At 45.1% G+C, this 23,533-nt stretch overlaps 2 protein-coding genes, 2 long non-coding RNA genes, 1 other non-coding gene and 1 pseudogene across 7 annotated transcripts in view; 5 read left to right on the forward strand and 1 right to left on the reverse strand.

Moving 5' to 3' along the window:
- The first annotated feature begins 128 nt into the window (after positions 1-128).
- Positions 129-9,068, forward strand: LOC127690626 (uncharacterized). Its single transcript, XR_007979175.1, has 8 exons — positions 129-227; positions 1,339-1,397; positions 1,831-1,968; positions 2,080-2,190; positions 2,319-2,399; positions 2,892-3,024; positions 3,977-4,086; positions 8,860-9,068. It is a non-coding gene; the product is annotated as an uncharacterized LOC127690626 (long non-coding RNA).
- Positions 3,065-3,140, forward strand: LOC127691790 (small nucleolar RNA SNORD19). The gene has a single exon (XR_007979368.1). It is a non-coding gene; the product is annotated as a small nucleolar RNA SNORD19 (small nucleolar RNA).
- Positions 4,086-11,573, reverse strand: LOC127690627 (uncharacterized). 2 transcript variants are annotated; one of them, XR_007979177.1, is made up of 4 exons: positions 11,486-11,573; positions 6,795-6,848; positions 6,597-6,695; positions 4,086-4,515 (listed from the first exon to the last, which is right to left on the reverse strand). It is a non-coding gene; the product is annotated as an uncharacterized LOC127690627 (long non-coding RNA). The 2 variants fall into 2 exon arrangements; XR_007979176.1 differs by having other exon boundaries at positions 4,086-4,555.
- LOC127691795 (uncharacterized) lies at positions 4,329-4,555 on the forward strand (annotated as a pseudogene).
- A 467-nt stretch (positions 11,574-12,040) lies between the features above and the next one.
- Positions 12,041-13,551, forward strand: Spcs1 (signal peptidase complex subunit 1). 2 transcript variants are annotated; one of them, XM_052190170.1, is made up of 4 exons: positions 12,041-12,262; positions 12,568-12,627; positions 12,707-12,793; positions 13,242-13,551. In XM_052190170.1, exons 1-4 carry the CDS (start codon positions 12,047-12,049, stop codon positions 13,365-13,367), a joined length of 489 nt encoding a protein of 162 aa, XP_052046130.1. In that variant the 5' UTR covers positions 12,041-12,046; the 3' UTR covers positions 13,368-13,551. The 2 variants fall into 2 exon arrangements, with proteins under 2 accessions (XP_052046130.1, XP_052046131.1); XM_052190171.1 differs by lacking the exon at positions 12,707-12,793.
- A 4,788-nt stretch (positions 13,552-18,339) lies between these two features.
- Positions 18,340-23,533, forward strand: part of LOC127690622 (anthrax toxin receptor-like) — an 88,247-nt gene continuing 83,053 nt past the window's right edge. The window contains exon 1 of the mRNA XM_052190169.1: positions 18,340-19,242. Within this exon, the coding sequence (XP_052046129.1) occupies positions 19,165-19,242 (78 nt within the window). The 5' untranslated portion in view covers positions 18,340-19,164. The remainder of the gene's footprint in view (positions 19,243-23,533) is intronic.

Genomic DNA, 23,533 nt, shown 5'->3' on the forward strand with positions numbered 1-23,533 from the left:
CTCCCAGTACTGCCGTAAATCCAACCCGTGGCCGCCAAGCGATCCCGACTCTGTGCGACAGTGTGAGTGCGCGCGCACGCGGTCGAGCCCCGACGCGCTTTCCGGCAGTTCCTGGAACGCGTGACGTTGAACTGCAGTTCTAGTTCGCACGTGGCTCCGGAGAAGGCGCGGTGTACCTGAGACCTCTTCGGCTCCTGAAGCGTCTGCGGCCAGGATGAAGAGGCCGAGTGAGTGGGGTTGGGAGCGAAACGGGCAGGTGGTGCTTTCTGGTTGGGGGGGGGGGGGAGACTATCCATAGGTCATTGATCAGTTCCGCGTAGATGTGACCCTTGGGAGGCCGAGATCCGAATTGGGCCTGTTGTGTAGGAGGAAAGCTAGGCCCTTATGGGGGAAGACTGAGCCAGATCTCTGTAGTTAACGTGTTTTAGCCTTTTTTCGGGCCTGGCGTTTTCCTAGAACTATTCAGAACCATTGTCTATCGGCCCTGGTGACACGCGCCCTAATCATGCACACGAAGGATAACGCAAGAAGATCGAAAGTATGCAGCCAGCCTGGGCTGTGACTGAAACCATGGCTGAAATTAAAAAAAAAAAAAAAAAAAAAAAAAACAGGTTCTTGAGATTTGTAATGCTTTCCCCATAGAAGTTGGTTCCATTGTAGATCTACCGAGTCAAATTGACTGACGTTGTGGTTTATCGAGTTCTATTAAATACGTTGCATAATTTTTCAGGGAAGGTTGAGGCAAGATCTGTGTTGCCCAGGCTAGCCTTATTTTTGTAGGCTTCATGTCCTTATAAAACTCTTGAGGGCCAGGAATATGGCTAAGCTCATAAAGGCACTCGGCGCTAAGCCTTACTGTCAAGAGTTCATACTCAGCAGGGCGGTGGTGGCACACGCCTTTGATCCCAGCATTTGGGAGGCAGAGGCAGGCGGATTGCTGAGTTCGAAGCCAGCCTGGTTTACAGCGTGAGTTCCAGGACAGACAGAGAAACCCTGTCTTGGGGAAAAAAAAAAAAAGAAAAAAAGAGTTCATACTCACATGATGGGTAGAACTGACTCTTGGAAATTGCTTCCAGACCTACACACAAAATAAGTAAATGAAACATTTTGGGGATGGAATGAAGACCTAGGATTGAGTCCCAGCACCCACGTGGCAGTTTGGCGATTGAGTGCTGTCTATAGAGGGACAAGCAGTGAAGCCTCTTGTGGCTTCCTTTGCAAGAACACTGCATGCACGTGGTTGGTGGGCTGACAAGAGACATCCATATAAGTGATTTGAGAGATGCAAAACAAAGTGCTGCTTATGTGTGCAGTCTTTCTGTTTGTTTGTTTTGGCAGAATTAAAGAAAGCAAGTAAACGTATGACCTGCCATAAGCGGTATAAAATCCAAAAAAAGGTAAGTGTTCCTGGGAGACCCGGAGCAAATAGATTGCTAATGTGGCTTTGGTCATCCTCTCTGCACCATGGGAAGGCTCCATTAATGATTTAGGATTGGACATGCTACGGCTGTGGCAATATGTATACAGAGTAAGGGAAAGCCTCAAATTTGCACACTGGCATCCTTACAAAGAGCTTCTGAGCACATTTTTCTGTTTTCTGAATGCATATTAATTCCCTGTATCCTTCCAAGAAGGTATGTTGTTCTAGGGTGCTTCGCATCCGTTGTAAATTGTGGCTAGACTGGCTTATTCCCTAAGCTCTAAGTGGTTACGTATTTTTGGAGGGTGAGCTGTTCCTTTTGTACAAAACTGAGAATTGAACCTATGGCCTTGTGACTGCTAGGCAAGTGCCTTTCGACCTTCTCATAGAGCTGTTTTTTTTTTTAATAGGTCCGAGAACATCATCGAAAATTAAGGAAGGAAGCTAAAAAACGGGGCCACAAAAAGCCTAGGAAGGACCCAGGAATTCCAAATAGTGCTCCCTTTAAAGAGGCTCTTCTCCGAGAAGCTGAGCTCCGCAAACAGCAGGTAATCCTTGCTGGCTCAAAGTTCCAGTAGAATGTATAAGTACACATAGTTTGCAAAGTAATGCCACCACTAGTCACCCACTCATTTGTGTCTTTCCTGGCTCTGACACAGCTTGAAGAATTAAAACAGCAGCAGAAACTTGATAGGCAAAAAGAGCAAGAAAAGAAAAGAAAACTTGAAGTTAGCCCTGATGATGAGCAGTCTAATGTGGAAACTTAGGAGGTAAGGTGGGCTTCTTGGCAGTAACAAAATGTAGGCTGTCTCATCCATTTAAAATATAATGCCTGTAGTAATCTGTGGAAAACGTTAATATCCTAGTAACAACTGTTGTTTCTAATTTTTTCTTTTAGGAATCTGACGAACCCCAAAAAAAGAAAGCTAAAGCAGGCAAACAGAATCCAAAGAAGTCACATTGTCAGGAACTTAAAAAGGTACCTTAGTATAGGTTAGTGTCAAAAATGGTAATGAGATTCCTTAAGAGTCATTCCTTGCCAGCTGCTTTGTAAAGTGGGAACTTTTTAAAAGAAAACTGTTGAAATCGAAGTCTAAAGGGTGGGCAGTAGATTCTCAATGTGCTTGCTTACTAGAACTCAGTCCTGGCATGCTGTTCCCAAGCTAACCTAACTGCCTTCTAAAAAGGATTGCTAACCTGCAAGACTCACTGGGCAGATTCTATGTTCTGACTTGATCAGTTTCTGCTTTGGAGGCCCATGTTCTTTTAGAAGCTGCTGAGTAGAGGCCCATGTTCTTTTAGAAGCTGCTGAGTAAGGTTATTTGTTCAACTTTGTTGTATAGGAAATAGTGAACTTGTCAGTATTCTTCATAGTGAAGTGCAGACACAGTCCTATCTTCTAGACTTGTTAGAGTTGAGAGTTGTGCTCACTCAACAAGGAGTGCTATTCTGATGGTTTCTTATGTGACAGGTGATTGAAGCTTCAGACATTGTGTTAGAAGTTTTGGATGCCAGAGATCCTCTTGGTTGCAGGTGTCCACAAATAGAAGAAGCTGTTATCCAAAGTGGATGTAAAAAGCTGGTACTTGTATTAAATAAGTCAGGTGAGTACAAATAATCCCCTTTATCTGATTTGTGCACTGTGAGGTATGAGGAAAATATCGAACAGTCTGATTATCACTGAAGACTGATAAGATCCAACTCTGACCTCAACAAAGCCAATGAATGTGCACAATGGTGGCCAAAGACCTTGGGGGGAGCTAGTGTCTTCAAGTGATTATTCATCTGGATTTTTCTGTTCTGCTTTTCAATACTTAGTCTTTATTGGTTATGAGTTTGAATAACCACTATATTTCATATAGGAACTGATTTGAATGTTTGCCACATATACTCATACACAGAAACTCAACTCTAAACGGGGGTACAAGATAAGTTACTATGTGGGATAAAATTCTAAATGAGATGATTAGGCATCTGAGTGGGTTTGAGCACCAGGAGGAAAGAGCCCAGAAGTAAGAAAGATTTGGACAACTGGCTAAATTGCCAGCAGTGGTGTTCAAGGCTCAAGGGAAAGAAGGTATTTTGTAGAGGAAGAAGAGTGTGAGAATGTGCCTTGTAATCACTGTTGGGCTTAGGTAACAAATTCTGGAAACGGGCAAGAGTTGACTTAGTGCCTAGATTGAGTGAGCAGTACTGGAGATGCTGAGATTCACAAGTGGTTCAGTGGTACGGTGCCTACTTGGTACTCAGAAAAGGTGGTTTATTCCAATCACTACATAAAACCAAGCATGGACGTACCCTCCTGTGATCCCATCATGGGGGGGATAAAGAGAGGTTCCAGAGATGAAGGTCATTTTCAGTTCCGGCCTGAAATACATGGAGCTGTGGGGACTGAGAAGTAGAGATATAATATCTCTAAACACAGGAAGCATGGTAGGAAATTTACTTTTTTTTACCTTTAATTCCTTTCAAAACATTGGGGAAATGCAGATTAATACAATCAATAGTTAATGTTAGTCTAAAACCACTGAATTAAAGTGTCTTTTCCCAATTCAGATTTAGTACCAAAGGAGAATTTGGAGAACTGGCTAAATTATTTGAATAAAGAATTGTCGACCATCGTGTTCAAAGCCTCAACAAACTTAAAGAAAAGAAAGACATTCAAGGTACGCCAAGGTGGTCCATCACTGGTGTTATAACTATAAATACAACATACAAATTATAGGGCGGTGGTGGTGCACGCCTGTAATCCCAGCACTCTGAGAGGCAGAGGCAGGTGGATTTCTGAGTTCGAGGCCAGCCTAGTCTACAGAGTGAGTTCCAGGACAGCCAGGGCTACACAGAGAAACCCTGTCTCGACAAAAACAAATCCAACAAAACAAAACAAAAAAAACATATAAATCATAACCAGTCTATGCTGCAAGAAATTCAGTTCCTACTGTGGGATTGCCATCTAAAATTAAAAGTTATTAAGAAAACATATCTTCCCACAAGGACGAGTCGTAGCGTCCCAGCGTCCCCTCCTGAGCGTGAAGCCGGCTCTAGGTGCTGCTTCTGTGCAGCTGCCTCTTGCCATTGATGATTGTTCTTCTCTCCTTCGGGAGGGTGAGAGGGAGGGAACGCAGTCTGAATGGTCTCGGGAGAAAAAAAAAAAAAAAAGAAAGAAAACATATCTTCTTGTGGATACAAAAAAACATAGCATGAAAGGTATATACATAAATGTTAAAAAAAAGTCTTAATTGCATATATGAAAGTAGTTATGCTTATAAAATCACATGGAAATTTTTATCATATGAAGCTTAGTATAATCTCAAATATATAGAAAAATATACATAGTAAGAAAAGGTCTAGACAATACCAGTCAAATTCTTTTAAGTAGTCTCTCAGGTCAGTGAAATAACTTATTCAACTAATACTGACTAAACCACTCCACCTCGGCCTCCCCATGCTGGGATTACAGACGAGCTAAGTCTGGGTCTCCTTCCTTTTTGAGACAGTCATACGTATCTCAGACTGACCTTGTCTTGGTATGTATCCAAAGGTGGCTTAAACTTTTCCTCCTAAATTTACTTACTGTTGCATATGTGTATGTGGTATATATTGTGTGTGAACAGTGAGCCATGGTATAGACTTTATTGGATTACTACCCACTAGAAAGGGGTGAGAAGAATTTAATTTTAAAGATCTATTATTATATGTAAGTACTCTATACCTCTCTTCAGACACACCAGAAAAGGGCATCAGATCTCATTACAGATGGTTGTGAGCTACCATGTGGTTGCTGGAATTTGAACTCAGGACCTTCGGAAGAGCAGTCAGTGCTCTTAACCGCTGAGCCATCTCTCTAGCCCTGAGAAGAATTTTTTTAAACAAAGTCTTGCTACAGTATATTCTGGCCTCAGATTCATGATTCTCTTGCCTTACCTCAGTTTCCCAACTGCTAGGATTTCTGTGGTGTATTGTCACATTTATCCTCAAAATTGAGTTTTTAAACAATGACATGTGTTCACAAGTGCAATACCATCACTATGGAGGCTAAGGCATGAGGGCCAGGAATTCAAGGATAGCCTATATTATAGAGTGACTTTGAAGCCAGCCTGAGTCTTAAGATCTGGTCTCAAGATAAGATATTTAACAAACACCCTGAAGCCTCAAATATCCCTCATTACCAGAGTAGATTCACATGAACTAAAGAACTGCAATGTTATATACAATAAAAATTTTTTGATTAGCTAAGACTTTATGATTTCTGCTGTATTACAAAAGTCCTACTCTTGTGATTGCTAAGTTAAAAGAAAGTAACAGTTAAAACAAAGTTGCTGCCAGGCCGGGCAGTGGTGGTGCACACCTTTAATCCCAGCACTTGGGAGGCAGAGGCAGGCGGATTTCTGAGTTCCAGGCCAGCCTGGTCTATAGAGTGAGTTCCAGGACAGCCAGGACTACACAGAGAAACCCTGTCTCGAAAAAAACAAAACAAAACAAAAAGTTGCCATATTGATGACACCTTGTAGTGACAAAGGCAAGCATCAAATACCAGGGACACTTGTCTGTACCCATCTTTTAAAGCTCTGACCTGATGAACTACAAGCAGATGGCAGCCCACAGGCGTTCTTTAGGGCCTCTGACTTGACAGAAAGAAATATTCTCTCAGATCAAGTCCTTAGCGAAAGACTTCAGCACAGAGAAGAGGGGGAGGCACCAGATGACTAATGAGTACCCAGTGTGCTTGCTATCAGAACACACTTTTAACAAACTACCAGACCCTGACTGAGGCTGGTCGAAATCTGTCCCTCCGCTGAAGCTCCAGCTCCTTCGCCGTCACTGCCACTGCCCAACTCAGTCGCCCACTCCCCACCTTCCCAACAGCCAGAGCTGTCTAGAGCAGGCAACTACTAAAGATAAGCCCTCGCTCTGGACAATCAGCCCTGACTCTGCATAAACTTCCTCTCCCAGACCTCCTCTAGAGAGTCCACATGTTCCCTCCTCCTTTCTGCAGACACCCCTTTCCACTCTGCCCCATCTGCTAAGGTCAGACTGCACTTTCCCCCCCTTTACTTGCCTGAGTCTTTGTAAAAGCAAGAAGAAAGTTTGCTTTAGGATGTGGGGCCCCAGGACCTCCAGGTCCTTAACAACAGACAGTAGGACAGGGTTAGGGATGTAAAGGCTCCTCCCATACCTGAAACGTCATTCTTTAACAAACTGCTCAAGCTGAGGAAGTTATGGTGCAAAACCAGTAAGAAGAGAACAACAGCCAGGACCCAGATGATGATGTTTACTGAAACAGAGAAAAACCTGTGTTACAGCTTTTGGCCTTGGTAAATATAAAAACAACAGAACTTAAAGGGGGAGAGGGAGAGGGAAGGGGAGCACGTACCTTTACGGAATGACATCCTTTTCTTCTGTCTTACATAAACATTAGCAATTAATCCTATAAAATTAAAAGCCCCAAGGTCAGTGAGTCCATGAGGATGGAATCAGAACGCTTCTGCACGCTTACTCAGACAGGAGTCAAGGGAAACGGGATACTTTGCCAGATACTTATTTTTAAGTTAATAAATTCCAAGCACCCAATAGGGGAACTGAAAATTTTATGATGATCATATACAAGACTTTCATAGTATATGGAGAAGCACATAACTTTAGCCTTGTTACATTGAATACTACAAGAAAAACATCTATCAAAGAGAAATATCTGAAGTCTAGCAACTAGACAAACATTCCAGAATCCATTTCTGTTTGAAACACCTAGTTAAGCTGGCTATTGTGGTGCATGCCTTTAGCCACAGTGCTCAGGAGGCAGAGGCAGGCAGATCGCTGAGCTTGAACCTGGCCCACAGAGTGAGTTCCAGGACAGGCAGGGCTACACAGAGAAAGCCTGTCTCAAAAATACCAACCAACCAACCAACCCCCCAAAAACTAGTTAAGCTGGACATGGACTAAAAAGTATCGTTTATTCACCTGATCTAATTGTCATCTCTAAGGCTCACTGCCTCTGTCTGCTAACCCAAGCCCAGGTCTGGAAGCTTCTAGCTTCTGTACATCTTATCTAGGACTAGAATGTTTTCAGCCTCTGAGACTTACTGAATAAACTCCCTCCTTCCTAGTTCTTTCTGAACTCTGGCTGATTAAATTCAACTGTTCTGGCTAAATCTCCTCTCCACTCAGACAATCTGGCTTCTCTCTCAGCCTCTGACTTTTTCTCTCTGGCCTCAAACTGACGATCTGCCCCAGTCTTCTGGCTCCTCTCATTCTCCTTCGGCCTTCACCTGTCTGGCTTCTTCTCTCTGCAACTTGCCTCTATACAAGTTTCCCAGTAAAGCTGCCGTCTCTCTCTTTTCTCTCTGAGCTGCCTCTCTTAAGTACCTTCCCATTCCCCTCTGTTCTTTTCAGAGTCAGGCATATCATTTGTCACTTTGTCCGCCACTCAGACATCACTTTCAAACATGCATGTTTCCTTCTACAAACTAACTTTACCTTCATTGTTTAGGATTAAAGATGTGTGCTAAGGGTGTGTCTGTATTCCAGCCAGGGGGATTAAAGGTATGTGCTAAGGCTGAGCCATACCACAACTAGAAAGAAACAGGGTTTTTGTTGTTGCTTTTATTTTCAGAAACAACAAAATCTTAGGGTTCAAAATGTGAGAAAATATTCTACAACAATGGACTGTGGCGTCTCTGACAAAGTAATCTGAGGAATTAGCACTATTCTTATAAATAAAATAAAATTATATTTTAAGGGGATGTAGAAAATGGCTCAGAGGCTTAAGAGAGCATGCTGCTCTCCCAGACGAACCAAGTTTCCCAGCATTCATGTCAGGTGGCACATAACTGTAACTCCAGGTCAAGGAGAGCTGATGCCCTCTCTGGCCTCCACAGGCACCTACACACACTTGGCAAACTAAGATCCAGATCCAGATGTGCAACACATACACACAATTTTTTTATGTGGGCTAGGAAGAGAATTCAGTCCAGAAAATGCTTGCTGTTCAAGTCAAACCTAATGATTCAAGTTAGATTCCCAGAACCAACATAAAATGCAGGGTGTGGTGGTAGACTGATACCTCATCACTGAAGATAGAAGGATCCCTGGTGGACAGTCATCTTGAGGAATACCACAAAAGGTTGACCTATGGCCTCTGCACATGTGTACTTACACATACAGAGAAATGTACACACAGAAAATGAATTTGAGCTATTCTAGTTAGCAGGACACAAAAGATGGGCTTCAAGCAAGTACTCATTTTCTGTAAGTAGATAAGTGACAGAAAGCACTTGCTGATGAAAGTCTTCTAGCTACTTACATAAAAAACACCAGCTTTCAAAGTAAGTTTCATCATGTTGTCTTTCCTGGTAATGAGGGTTCCTTGGTCTGTTTAGAAGAAACTCCCAGGGCTGGAGATAGACAGCTCAGCAGTTAAGAGCACTGGCTGTCTTCCACAGGTCCTGAGTTCAATTCCCAGCAACCACATGGTGGCTCACAACCATCTGTAATGGGTTCTGATGCCCTCTTCTGTTGTGTCTGAAGACAGCTACAGTGTACTCATGTACATTAAAGAAGAAGGAGGAGGAGGAGACAAGAGAAGCAGCTCTCAAAATTTCATATACACTGTGTGTATGGAGGAGGAAGAGGAGGGCGAGGGAGGAGGAGGGGGAGGGAAGAGGAGGGAGGATTATGAGGACAGAAGAGGAAGAAGGAAAAAGAAAGAAGAAGGAGAAGCAGCAGCAGCAGAAAACTCATGGTTCTTTTGCTCAGAAATTGCAAAACCTTTACATTCCCAAACCATCTGTGTACAAACTCCTCATAAACACATACAGAGATAGCCCAGGACAGATATTACTCATTAATATAAAAGAATCTTAGGGGAAAAAACCTATTCTGTTTATTGTTTTTGAGACAAGGTCTCATTATACAGCCCAAGCTGACTGAACTTTTGGTCCTGCCGCGCCAGTGCTGGGCTTTCAGCCTTTGCTTTGTTTTGCATGCATGCGTGCGTGTGTGTGTGTGTGTGTGTGTGTGTGTGTGTGTGTGTGTGTGTGTGTGTGTGCGCGTGTGTGTGGTGTGTGTGTGTGTGTGTGTGTGTGTGTGTGTGTGTGTGAAATCAGCAGCAGTTCTGTCAGGTGTTTCCTTGCTCGAGTTTCTTTCCCCTTACAAGTTTCTGTTAAGCCCACAACTTGCCAGTCTATTTAGTCAGCTTGTTCTCAGGATCTCATCGCCTCCTGAGTGCCGGCATCGCAGGCGGGCTGCCACACCAGTCCTGCATTTCCTTAGGTACTGGGAATTTGAACTCAGGTCCTCACACTTGTGAGGTAAGTACTTTACCTACCATCTCTCTAGCATGCCTCCACATTAAAAAAAAATGCTAAAGCTAAATACCTGTTTATATTCAGTCTCAACAACTTTTTAAAAAACTTTCCCCTCCTATTACAATATGGGCATAGATAACCATGCAAGGGTTCCCACTGCTGCTCTGCACCCTGTCCTATGACTGTTCTCCTGTAGCATCAGCTCCCCTCCTTTCCTGGTGGACCGCACCCATCTGCACTCTAGCACGGACTGGTGTCTTCCAGTTAGAGGAGTAGAGGTAGGAGTGGAGGGTGGGGAAGATGGAGCTCTTACTCCAGCCACTTCCAGTGGACTGACCACAGGGCCACTCCCTCACACTAAATGACTCAAATACTCTTCTCTGCGTTTGCTTCCTCTGCTCTCAGATGTGAGGTCACCAACAGCATCTTTCTGTGCTCTCCTTACACCAGCAATCCCGCTCTTTCCTCTCGGTTGCGGAACGATCACATGTGTCTATCTGTGATCTGTGAACAGAAGTTCCACAGAAACAAGGAGTTAAATGAAAATGTAATTCTCCTGCTGGATCCTGACACCTAAGGCCGTCCCTTCCAAAAGTGCAACACGCATGTGACATTTGTAGAACAGACTTGTTAATCCAGGAGCAGTCCAGTTCTCCAAAAATGAAGAGATCTTACAGTAATCTTAATAATCACCGACACTAAATTCCAGAATAAGGAAAAGCTAGAGATTCCAATAGAGCTGTTAGGTCAAAAGGAACACAGCAAAACCATTTTGTTTTTCCATCTTTTTCTACTTCAAACACTATATGGTCTATAAAATAACTCCCATCCTATGAGGCACACAGGTAGGGATACAACCCTGAGGATTAAGAGTCTATTTATACTTGTAACAGAGTGAGCCTATTCATACATACTAAGAAAAATGTAGGCAAAGGGAAAAGAAAAAAGACCCATGAAAATCGTTGTCTTTCATTGTACTGGCTCTAAGGTGCGAAGTGTCAGAAGGCTCTGTATTTTTCTGAACAGTGTCAAAACACAGGAACAGTTGGACATTTTCACACTTTACTGGCTAAGTCCTACTTGTCTTCCATGGTCAGCAAACTTCCCCAAATCCCAGGTTATACTTCCCTGAGCTCCATCACCTAGGTGCCTTTCCCCCACAGCTAATTCAATAGCCATGTTTCTGGCGTGATACAGATGTCTTCATTGGCACACTCCAAGTTTCCAAGCTCTAAGCCACAACTGTGCTAATTATAATTAATTCAGGTCTTGGTAGCTCCATGGATGTGTAGATGCTAGCTGGCAGCAGCTGCAGCCGCTCACCTCCCGGCCTAGAGTGTCTAGCATCTCGCCATCTGTGCCTGACTATGCATGCACAACAGAGTCCACAGAGGCAGATGGCCCCAAAGGACGGGATCCCCAGAATGGTATGTCTGAATAAGGCACCCATCTAGCTCACTAGTGAGGGAAGAGCTCACACTTTTGAAAATACACACAATCCTTGAAAGACAGTGTTAAGGGAAACCCTTGGTTGGTCTTTATCACGAGGGAGGGACTGGTCTGGGAATGTGAGAGCCATGGATATCGGTAACCAAAAAGTTGGGCCGAATTTGGGACCCCCTACAGAAGGGCACGGAAGCTCAATCCAGGAGATGTGGGGCGACAAGAGCCTCGCAGCTCTTCTCCGAGGCAATCTCCTTTCCCTGGAGAATGTGGCTTCGTTATCTTCCCTAACTCTAGGGATCATTAGTAGCCTCCTTACGCTTAGGAGTGACGGGGACGTGGAGAGGCGCTCCCGGAATCCCGCCACACACTGACAGGCCAGGTTAGAGCAGCGTCAGATGAATCGTCGCCCTCGGAGGTTCAGCGCAGTCGCCTTTACCTGCGCTGGGAGGAGGGGCCGCCGCCCACGCCCCGGCCCGCCCCGCCAGCTCAGCGCTCGCTCCGCAGGCCCCAGGCCCGGGCCGCCCGCGTCCGCCGCTCTCTGGCCTTGGCCCACTGGCCGACGAACTCTGCAGCAGCCACGTAGTGCCACAACCCCTAGTTGACCGTGCCTCCCTCTGCCGGAGAGCCAGGCGCAGCAGGCGCCACGAGGGCAACCCCGTCGCCAGGGTCCTCCCGGAGAAAAGGCCGTCGCTATGGAGACGCGCCGACGGCGGTTAAATTGGGGAGGCGCAGCCCGCAAGGGAATCCCGCGGCAATTGCAACTCCGGGCGTCCAGGAGCACTGACCGGTGCACAATGCTATGGCCAGGTCGCTGCCCCAGCCCTCGTGAGCAGTGTACAGGGTTCTAGGAAAGCTAAGAGACGTACCTCCCTCGGCGATGGCGCGGGGCGGGGCCAGGGGTTGTCCGTGCCCATCGGAGACATCCGCTTCCGGGGCCACGGCCGAAGTGAGGCGCTTGGCTGGTCGGCCTGGCTGTCTTCGGCATCGTCCCCCGCAAGCCGTACTCCTTAATAATCGGCTACCTTCGTTTCGCTGTCGGTATCGGTCTTCGGCAACCATGCTGGAACACCTGAGTTCGCTGCCCACCCAGATGGTGAGGGCGCGTCTCTTTGGAGCCTAGCGACTTCTAAGCTCCCCCAGCTGGAGCACTGACTGGTGCTGCATAGTTCGCCACTCCTAAAATTGGCTTCACTTTCCTCTTCTTCTCTTCCCCAGAATGGATCCCCTTTCCCGTGGTCTGTTAACATGCCCAACTTTCCCTGGAAAATTACATTTTTGCTTCTTTACTCTCGGGCCCTACTGGTGTTGAGTGGTGCCTTATGCAAAAACTGAGTTCCCTACAAGAATTGCAGTCCTTTGGTAGTAGGACCAACTCTTCCCCTTCTTTTTCGTCCCTAGGACTACAAGGGGCAGAAGCTAGCTGAGCAGATGTTTCAGGGGATTATTCTCTTTTCTGCAGTAAGTATTGCATTACCTTTACTGTTTAATCCCGCCTCCCTTGGTTTGACTGCATCGTATATACTTTGTTTCTTTTCAGATAGTTGGGTTTATCTACGGGTACGTGGCTGAACAGTTTGGGTGGACTGTCTACATAGTTATGGCCGGATTTGCTTTCTCATGTTTGGTAAAACATTTGTGAGTGTTTATTAGCAGCAACATAAGTTTTTCTGATTTGGGAAACTTGGTTGGACCTAGTAATAAGAACCAGAGTCTGCCCTTTGTTCATCTTTTCCATTGTTTCTGTTTTCTGTTATTTGAAAAGTAGAATGTTAAGCTGTGTCAGATGGCTTGAGCTATGGTTTGGTGTGGCGCTAATTTCCTTTTGCACCTCCTCTGGGCAGTGGGATTAGATACAGTGGGGCTTCCGACTTTGCTCATGCTGCCTCCATATTGCTTTTAGTTCTTAAAACTCGCACGTGTGAACACTTAAAGCTTGTTCTTACAACCTGACATATTTTGTCTCATCAGTTTGTTAAACTTTAGCATGGTGGTTATTTGGAGATCAGACATACTTAATGATCTTTTAATCCTTGAATGGAAATAACTGCTGCCTTTCCTCTGTTCTGATCTAGCTGACACTCCCTCCGTGTCCTATCTACCGCCGACATCCCCTAAAGTGGTTACCTGTTCAAGACTTAGGCACAGAAGACAAGAAATCAGGGGACAGAAAAATTAAGAGGCATGCTAAAAATAACTGATTGGGACTGTCACGATTCAGCACCTGCTTTCGTTTCCTGTGACATGAGCTGCATTGCTTTCATGACCAAAGCATGAACTTAAACCACCTATGTTCTTAGAGCACAGCCGTGTCGAGGTCTAGTTGTTCTGGCTTCATTTCTAATCACACAAGGTGTGTACAATGAATAAACACCTCATAACTCAGTACGACTTTCTTTCTTTCTTTTTCTCCTCGAGACAGGGTTTCTCTGTGTAGACCAGGCTGGCCTCGAACTCAGAAATTCGCCTGCCTCTGCCTCCCAAGTGCTGTGATCAAAGGCATGTGCCACCACCACCCGGCGACATTTGTTTTCTTTTAAAAATATTTTTACAATGGGTTCTCACTATGTAGACGTTCCAAGTTCAAAATCCCTCTTTACCCTCCCAAAGTGCCGGGAATAGAGGCTCCCACACCCGGCGGGAAAGTCCCATTTATAACTATCCAAGTCTCATATTCCATTATGAACCGTCACACTGTTTTAAGAGTGAGTTGTTTGATTTGGTGTTTTGAGATAGGGTCTTTCAATATAGCCCTGGCTGTCCTGGAACTTGCCATGTGGACACCAGGCTGACCTTTGAACTCGTAGTTCTACCTGCCTTTGCCTTCTGAGTACTGGAATTAAAGGCATGCCCCCACCGTGCTGAGCCCAAGTGGTGGTTTCAATTAAAGTTCATGGAGCACTTCTCTAGCTGGTGGGTCCTGTGCTGCTTAGATGCTCTTGTTTAGAAAATGTAAACAACCATCTCTGTCACTATATCTTCCTAGTAGGCTTTTTTTTGGGGATTTGTTTTTTTTCGAGACAGGGTTTCTCTGTATAGCCCTGGCTGTCCTGGAGCTCACTTTGTAGACCAGGCTGGCCTCGAACTCAGAAATTCACCTGCCTCTGCCTCCCAGAGTGCTGGGATTACAGGCGTGCGCCACCACAGCCCAGCTTCCTAGTAGGCTTTTTTTAATTTCTCAGTTTTTAAAATATTATTTAGTGTGTATAAGAGTGTGCATATTGAGGTAAGAACAGTTTTCAGGAGCTGGTTATCTCTTCTTGGAGCCCAGGGGGCTGTTACTGGCTAAGCCATATCAACAGCCCCCCTCCTCATCTTCCATTGTTTTGTTCCTTTATTTGTATATACTGTATGTGGGCCCACAGGTAGAGGTCACTTCCTTCCTTCTGTGTGCATTCCAGGGATTGAATCTGGGATGTTAGGCTTGGTAGCAAAAGCTTTTGCCTACAGAACTGTTTTACACACCCCCTGGAAGGTTCTTTTTAGATTTTAATTCTAGTTGACTAGAGAAGAGGAGGTCTCAGGCTCAGAGCCCCCAGGAGCCAATGGAGTCAAACCAAATGCCTGGGAGGAAGCTATGGGCAATACTGAGAACCTAGCCCTACCCAGACTTCTCACAAGGCAGTGCCATCCATTTGTGGAGGAGCCAGACTCACTGGCCAGCCTAGACACAGGCCAGGGTGCGAACGGGCCTGAGAGGGAAAGAAGATCTAGGGTCTGGGAGTAAAGGAGAGGGGTGCTTGGAGGGAGAGGGGAAGGAGATAGGCAGTAAGTTCTCAATACTAGCACATACCTCTGGGAACTTAACTGTCAATCTGTGGTACTCTGGAATACTTTGGAACCTCTGGAACAAGAGCATTATACTTGAACATACACTTGAAGGGGGCCAAAGTCATAACTAAGGCTTGACATTCCTTTTAATATTTCCAAATGACTGAAAAGAAAAATATGCTTAAAGGCCTCATTTTAGGAGTGGGTATGGGAGAATTATTATTAATAGCAACCTTGTATATCTCAGGACTTCCTAAGTGGATTCCAACAAACAGAGAAAAGATTCTTTTAAAGATAAGACAGAAAATGAGGCATAGTATTAAATATAATGACTGATTCAGTAGTTAGAAGCACCCAGGTAGGATTAAAAATCAAGGGACTGGTGTGGTCTGAATATCCTTGCCCTATATGAAGTGGCACTGTTAGGGGGTGTGGCCTTGCTGGAGGAAGTGTGTCAATGTGTAGGTGGGCTTTACGGGCTCCTAGTGCTCAAGGTCTGCCCAGAGTGGAAGAGACAGTCTCCTGGCTGCCTTCAGATCAAGATGTAGAACTCTCAGCTCCTTCTCCAGCACCATTTCCACCTGGAAGCTGCCATGCTTCCCATCATGATGATTACAGGCTGAACCTCTGCAACTGTAAACCAGCCCCAATTAAATGTCCTTTATAAAAGTTGCCTTGGTCATGGTGTCTCTTCACAGCAATAAAACCCAAACTAAGTCAGCTGGCTAGATGGCTCAGCACTAAGAGCACTGGTTTGTTCTTCAAGAGAAACTGGTGTCAATTCATTTTAAAATGAAGATGGAAACTAAGTGAATGTTTAAATAAAAGTAGTACTGAAATATGAAAAGATCAAAAGAATTTTTTTGAGACTTCTATGTAGCCCTGTGTAGACCAGACTAGAGCTTACTGCATAGACCAGGCTGGTCTAGAACTCAAAGAATTCCTGAATTTGCTTCCCAAGCACTGGGATTAAAAGTGTACACCATTCACTTGGAAGGCAGAGGCAGGCGGATTTCTGAGTTTGAGGCCAGTTTGGTCTACAGAGTGAGTTTCAGGACATCCAGGGCTATAGAGAGAAACCCTGTCTCAAAAAACAAACAAACAAACAAAAAAGTGTGCACCATTAGTGCTTTGGTTTTGTTGAATGGGAGAACATTTTTTAAAGCTAGTAAAATAATTTGTAATATATTATACCAGTAAGTTAGAAACTAAAGGAAAGCCTTCCAGTCGGGCCAGATCAGTGGCCCGATACCCTCCCACACCCTACAGGCTGGCCCAGGAGGTCTGCAGTAACCAGGGACATAGCCTGCCTGCCTCCCAGGAGGTTCACGGTAACCAGAGACACAGCCTGTCTGCCTCTCAGGAGGTCCACAGTAACCAGGGGCACAGGAGGCCTGCTCTAACCAGAGATGCAGGAGGCCCACCCTAACCAGAAACAGCACTGCCTGCCTCCCAGGAGACCAGCTCTAACCCTGGTCACTGAGCTCCACCTGCCTCCAAGGAGGCCTGCTCCAGCCAGAGTCACCCAGGCCAGTTAACACCAGAGATAACCAGATGGCGAGATCATAAGTGACAGCGCCATCAGAACCCAGTTCTCCCATCTCAGCAAGCCCTGGATACCCTAACATGCCTGAAAAGCAAGATGATGACCTAGAGTCCCATCTCATGAAGATAATAGAGGCCTTTAAGGAGGATATAAATAACTCCCTCAAAGAAATACAGGAAAACACAGGTAAACAGGTAGAAGCCTTTCAAGAGAAAAAAAAAAATTCCCTGAAAGAAATACAGGAAAATACAATCAAGCAGGTGAAGGAATTGAACAAAACAGACCAAGACCTAATATGGAAATAGAAACAATAAAACACTAAGGGAGGCAACCCTGAAGGTGGACAACTTAGGAAAGAGATCAGGAGCTACAGGTGCAAGCATCACCATCAGAATACAAGAGATAAAGAGAAAATTTCAAGTGTAGAAGATACCATAGACGATATTGACATCTGCCAAAGAAAATACAAAATGTAAAAAGCTCCTGACCCAAAACATCCAGGAAAAAAAAATCAAGCTGGGCGGTGGTGGCGCACGCCTGTAATCCCAGCACTCTGGGAGGCAGAGGCAGGTGGATTTCTGAGTTCGAGGCCAGCCTGGTCTACAGAGTGAGTTCTAGGACAGCCAGGGCTACACAGAGAAACCCTGTCTTGAAAAAACGAAATCCAACAAACAAACAAACAAATCAAACCTAAAAATAATAGGAATAGAAAAAATAGTAGAGGGTGAAGAATCCAAGTTCAAGGGGCCAGAAAACATCAACAAAATCATAGAAGAAAACTTCCCTAACCTAAAGAAAGAGATGGCCGTAAATGTACAAGCCTATAGAACACCAAATAGATTGGAGCAGAAAAGAAAACCCTCTTGTCACATAATAATGAAAACACTAAATGTACAGAACAAAGAGAGAATATTAAAAGCTGTAAGGAGAAAAGGTCAAGTAACATATAAAGGTAGAATTATCAGAATTACACCAGACTTCTCAACAGAGACTCTAAAAACCAGAAGATCCTAGACAGATCTCATCCAGACCCTAAGAAAATACAAAAGCCAGCTTAGGATACCATACCCGGCAAAACTTGGAGAAACCAAGATATTCCATGACAAAACCAAATTTAAAAAATATCTTTCTACTAATCCAGCCCTACAGAGAATATTGAAACAAAATTTCCAACACAAGGAGGGTAACCACACCAAAGAAAACACAAGAAATTAGACGTTTCACAACAAACCCAAAAAGAAGAGACCCCCCCACACACATACACACACATAGTACCACCTTCAGCAACAAAACTAACATGAACTAACAATCATCTGTCTTCAAAATCTCTCAACATCAATGGACTCAATTCCCCAATAAAAAGATACAGGCTAAGAGACTGGATATATAAACAGGATCCAGAATTTTGCTGCATACAAGAAACACACCTTAGTGACAAAGACAGATACTACCTCAGAGTAAAAAGGCCCGAGAAAAGTTTTCCAAGCAAACACTCCTAAGAAACAAGCTGGAGTTGCCATTCTAATATCCAATAAAATACACTTTCAACCAACAGTAATCTAATGAGATGGGGATGGACACTTTATATTCATCAAAGAAAAAAAATCGACCAAGAGAAAGTCTCAGTTCAGAACATCTATGCCCTAAATGCAAGGGCACCTACGTTCTTATTATTTATTTATTTATTTTGGGTTTTTCAAGACAGGGTTTCTCTGTATAGTCCTGGCTGTCCTGGAACTCACTCTGTAGACCAGGCTGGCCTCGAACTCAGAAATCTACCTGCCTCTGCCTCCCAAGTGCTGGGATTACAGGCGTGAGCCACCACACCGGACTGGCACCTACATTCTTAAAAGAAACTTTACTAAAGCTCAAAACCTCACACATTAATAGTGGGAGACTTAAACACCCTACTCTCACCAGGTCATTGAAACAGAAACTAAACAGAGACACAGTGAAACTAACAGAAGTTATAAACCAAATGGATTTAAGATATCTACAGAACATTTCACCCCCAAACAAGAAAATAAACCTCAGCACCTCATGGAACCTTCTTCAAAACTGACCATATAATCAGTCACAAAATAAGCCTCAGCAGATACAAGAAGATTGAAATAATCCCATACATTCTATCAGATCACCATGGACTAAAACAAAAACAACAGAAAGCCTACATATTCATGGAAACTGAACAACTATCTGTTCAATGATAACTGTGGGGAACCATCCCGTGCTATTCGGACTTATGCTTATTCACAGCCCTAAGGTGTCAGCTGCCGAGAAGGAAGAACAATTAACTAGAGCCTTCTCCTTGAGCTATCAGTAGGAGAAGATTCTGGGAATACCATAAGATGTTCTGGCCCTAACCACGGAATGTTAACTCAGGGTGTCCCCACCGGATGACCGCCTCACTTCCTGCTTCGATCACTAGGGGTGTCTCCGCCCTTCCTTCCTTTGTTCTAGTGTGAAGGTCAATTCCTTCTCTGTAAGCCTTAAAACTAGTTTACCTCCCCAACATTAAATGAGACCTAGACACAACCCAGACTGACTCTGACTTTGTTAGTGTGCTTGGGCTCCTTTCTCTCTTCCCCATATTTTTGACCCTCGGGTAGTGCCTCTTCAGGACCCTGGAATAACTGGACCTGCTGGACGGGTCAAGTGGCGCCTGAACAGGGACCCAAAGCATGGACAACGGAAGAACCCCGGGACGAGGATTCAAGGACTCCGCGGACCACATCGCTCGTGCATCGCTGGAGGACCAGGTAAGCGGCCAAACATTGTCGTCCGATTGTCCTGGGGTAACAGTTGTCTAAAGAAGCTACTTTCATAAGAGGAATCAAGCAGTCACTCAGGGAGAAAGGAATAAGAGTCAAGAAGAAGGATTTAAAAAAATTTTTTTGTTTTGTCAATAAAAAGTGCCCTTGGTTAGTTTTGAGTGGACCAGACATCCACCCACTAAGTTGGAATAAGGTTGGCAAAGAAATTAACAAGATGTTAAGAATGGGTAAGCCTGTGTCCAACATATTTTTCAGCTATTGGGGCCTTATACGAGATATAATAAAAGATGCTGAAAATGAAGGAGAAAGTGCCCATTTACTGGCCACTGCCAGTGACTTTCTCCAAGCCTCGAGACCGCCATTGTTAGGAGTGGCAGTGGTAGTGGCAGTGCCAGCCCGCACTCTCCGTGTCCCTCTGTAATTGTTGACATGCCTGGGGACACGGAGGACCCTCCTCCGAAAACTATACGGTCCCTAGAGGACCCCAAGATTCCTAAGAGTATATACCCTTCTCTTAAGGAGATTTCAAAAAACCACAATGAAACTAACAACAGGCATGGCCCGCACTACTCTTTAGATTTAAAATTAGACCTAGCTTCTGAGGCTGAACTAGAGGAGGAGGCTGCCAGGTATGAGGAGGGGAGGTACGGTCATGGACTCCGAGAATCCCGAATCTTCTTTACTCAAAGGCCTGGATTCACTCGGCCCCCACCGTACTTACCTCCAATGCCGGCGGCCCCCTCTGTGCCTCTACTGAGGGTGGTAATAGAAGGACTAACCCAAACAAAAGCCATGCTTCAAGCGCAAATCACCAGGCTTAAACAGGTCTTACATTTGCAACATGAATTAGGAGACCTTTCCTTAGAGATTCAGAATTTACAGGAAACTATGAGAAAGGGCCAAAGTCCTCCCAACAAAAGATCATCCAGCCCCTTACAGAAACACCAACCTAAGCTAACTTTCCCAGACATGATCAGGTCATGTGCTAGGCGAGTCAGAAATGAATCCGAACCAGACAGCACTAGCCCTGATCAACAGGGGGATAGTGATGAGGACCAAGAAACCGAGGAAGAACAAGATTATAATGAGGTCACTGAGGACTCTGAGGGAGAAGGCCCTGATCAAGGAGAGTATGAGGCCTCATGCCCCGTGTATAAAAAACTCAAATTTAAGAGCATTAAAGAATTACATTCAGCAGTGAAAAACTATGGCATGAATGCTCCCTTTACTCAGTCCATTTTAGAGGGGCTCGTGGGGTCCGGGTATTTAATATCTGGAGAATGGATTAAAGTAGTGCAATCCGTCCTTAACAGAGGACAATATTTAACTTGGAAATCAGAATTCATTGACAGAGCAGAAAATCTTGCCGCCAGAAACAGGAAAAACCCTTTGAGTAAAACTGCCTCCTGGACAGCAGATAAGCTATGTGGAAGGGGCGCATTCACCTCCGAGGAAAAGCCACGGGGACTATACCCTGGTATCCTTGCTCAGACAGTGCAGGCCGCCTTATCTGTCTGGAGAGCAGTTCCCGCCGCAGGGGCAGTCACCACCCCCTTGACCACAATAATCCAGGGAGCCCAAGAGCCCTATGCTCAATTTGTGGGAAGACTGCAAGAAGCAGCAGAGAGGATCCTAGGTCAAAATGAGAGTTAGGGGCTTCTGGTTAGGCAGCTCGCCCTTGAGAACGCCAACCCGGCATGGAGAGCTGCGCTACGGGGCAAAACTAAAGACCTAGATATCTCCGGGATGATTAAGCTCTGTAATGAGGTGGATCCCTTTGCTCAGCAAGTGTCTAAATCCATCAGTTTGGACATTGGGGCTGTCTTTTTTTTTTTTTAAAGATTTATGTATTTATTATATGTAAGTACACTGTAGCTGTCTTCAGACACTCCAGGAGAGGGCGTCAGATCTCATCACAGATCGTTGTGAGCCACCATATGGTTGCTAGGATTTGAACTCAGGACCTTTGGGAGAGCAGTCGATGCTCTTAACCACTGAGCTATCTCTCCAGCCCCGGGGCTGTCTTTCAAAAGACAGGAGACCCCAATCGTCCCAAAACCAAGACTTGCTTTCGCTGTGGACAGTCCAGCCACTTTGCTAGAGAGTGCAGCACTCCCAGGCAGGCACCCGACCACACCCTCAACTAAGGAACCATAAAACTTGACCCACCAGGGATCTGTCCCCGCTGTAAAAGAGGCAGGCATTGGGGTAATGAATGCCGTTCCAGGACCGATGTCCATGGGCAAGCCCTTACTGTGGTCCTGGGAAACGGGCCGAGGCCCCCACATCGGGGCCCTTACTCTCAGGTCACAGCACACCTCCAAGTGCAGGTGCAGACACCAGTGCCGATGCCTTATCTAGGGCAACAGCAGGGAGCACGGGACTTGACCTGTGTTCCTCCGCCACCCGAATATTAAACCCAGAGGAGGGGACTGTTATTATAGAATCTGGAAAGTTTGGGCCTCCTCCTCCTGGTATGTTTTTCTTGATAATTGGGCGAGCTTCCAGCTCCCTCCAGGGCCTTATTATACTCCCCTCTATAATATATGTGGACTATTCAGGGGAGATCAAGTTCCTTGCCACTGCCACCAGGGGCCCACTGACAGTCCGGCTGGACAACGCATGATAGGACACTTTCCCCATGTGAGGAAAGGATGCGGCTCCTCCTCCCCTGGTTCTTCTGACATCTACTGGGTTCAGAAATTGACTGATGAGAGACCCATGATGACGTTATGGCTAGATGGCAAACAGGTTCAAGGCCTATTAGATACTGGGGCCAACGCAACGGTGCTTTCCTCCAAGCACTGGCCCCCAGCCTAGCCTCTTGAGGTTACAGCTACACATTTAACTACAGGACAATCACAGGATACATTACAAAGCTCAAGGCTTCTAATTTGGAAGGGTAAGGAAAAGAACACAGGAACAGTCAGGCCATTTGTAGTACCCGGACTCCCTGTCAACCTTTAGGGGAGAGATATCCTATCCCAAATGGGGATGATGATGTGCAGCCTTAGTGAGATTGTTACTAATCAAATGCTGAAGACAAGGTTCCTCCCTGGAAAAGGATTGGGTAAATATGAACAAGGAATAGTGAAACCTTTGGCTCCTACTCCTAATACAGATAGGAAGGGCTTGGGTGCGGACCTTTTTTCCTAAGGACTGCTGATCCCCCTGCACTCCAGGCTGATAAAATATCTTGGAAATCAAATGACCCTGTCTGGATCGATCAGTGGTCCATGCCTAAAGAAAAGGTTCAGGCCGCCCTAAGGTTGGTGCAGGAACAATTATCGCTGGGGCACCTTGAACCCTTCACCTCCCCGTGGAATACTCCCATATTCGTTATAAAAAAGAAAAATGGCAACTGGAGGTTATTACAAGACCTCCAAGAGGTCAACAAAACTATGAACCCCATGGGGGCGCTACAACCTGGGCTGCCCTCCCCAATAGCTATCCCAAAAGACTTTCATAAAATTGTGATTGATATAAAAGACTGCTTTTTTTCTATCTCCCTTCACCCTGAGGATTGCGCTCGCTTTGCCTTTTCTATCCCTATTATTAATCATGCAGGTCCCAATCCCCGCTTTCAATGGCGTGTATTACCACAAGGGATGGCTAACAGTCCTACCTTATGCCAACGTTATGTGGCACAGACTATAGATCCAGTACGGATATGCCATCCAATGGCCTATATCGTCCACTACATGGATGATTTGCTGGTTTTGTCAGCTGACCTTTCAGAAACCCAACAGATAGCCCAAGAATTAGTTTTTGCCTTACAACAGAGGGGCTTTGTTATAGCTCCAGAGAAAATTCAAACACAGTTTCCCTTCTTGTTCCTGGGATTTCAATTGGGTCCCACCTCTGTCTGCTCTCAAAAGTTAACAATCAGAAGATCACAATTACAGACCTTGAATGATTTTCAAAAGCTTTTGGGTGACCTAAAATTGACCACTGGCGATCTTAGACCCCTCTTTGATATCCTAAAAGGCAGTGCTGATCCCTCCTCCCCTAGAGCTTTGACCTCAGAGGCTAAAATTCCTTGCAATTGGTAGAACAGGCTATTGGTCAACAATTTATAGGATATTTTGACCCATCCAAAAATCTTTTTTTAATTATCTTTGCAACAAGGTTTACACCAACAGGCCTTCTATGGCAAAATGGGCAGCCACTTATGTGGGTGGACCTATCAGCCACCCACCGTAAGATACTTCCTACCTATCCTTCCCTAGTTTGCCAGGCCATAACTCTTGGACTCAAAACAGCTGTTCGTTATTTC

Source organism: Apodemus sylvaticus, chromosome 8 (genome assembly GCF_947179515.1).
Source record: "Apodemus sylvaticus chromosome 8, mApoSyl1.1, whole genome shotgun sequence".
Lineage (NCBI taxonomy): Eukaryota > Metazoa > Chordata > Mammalia > Rodentia > Muridae > Apodemus > Apodemus sylvaticus.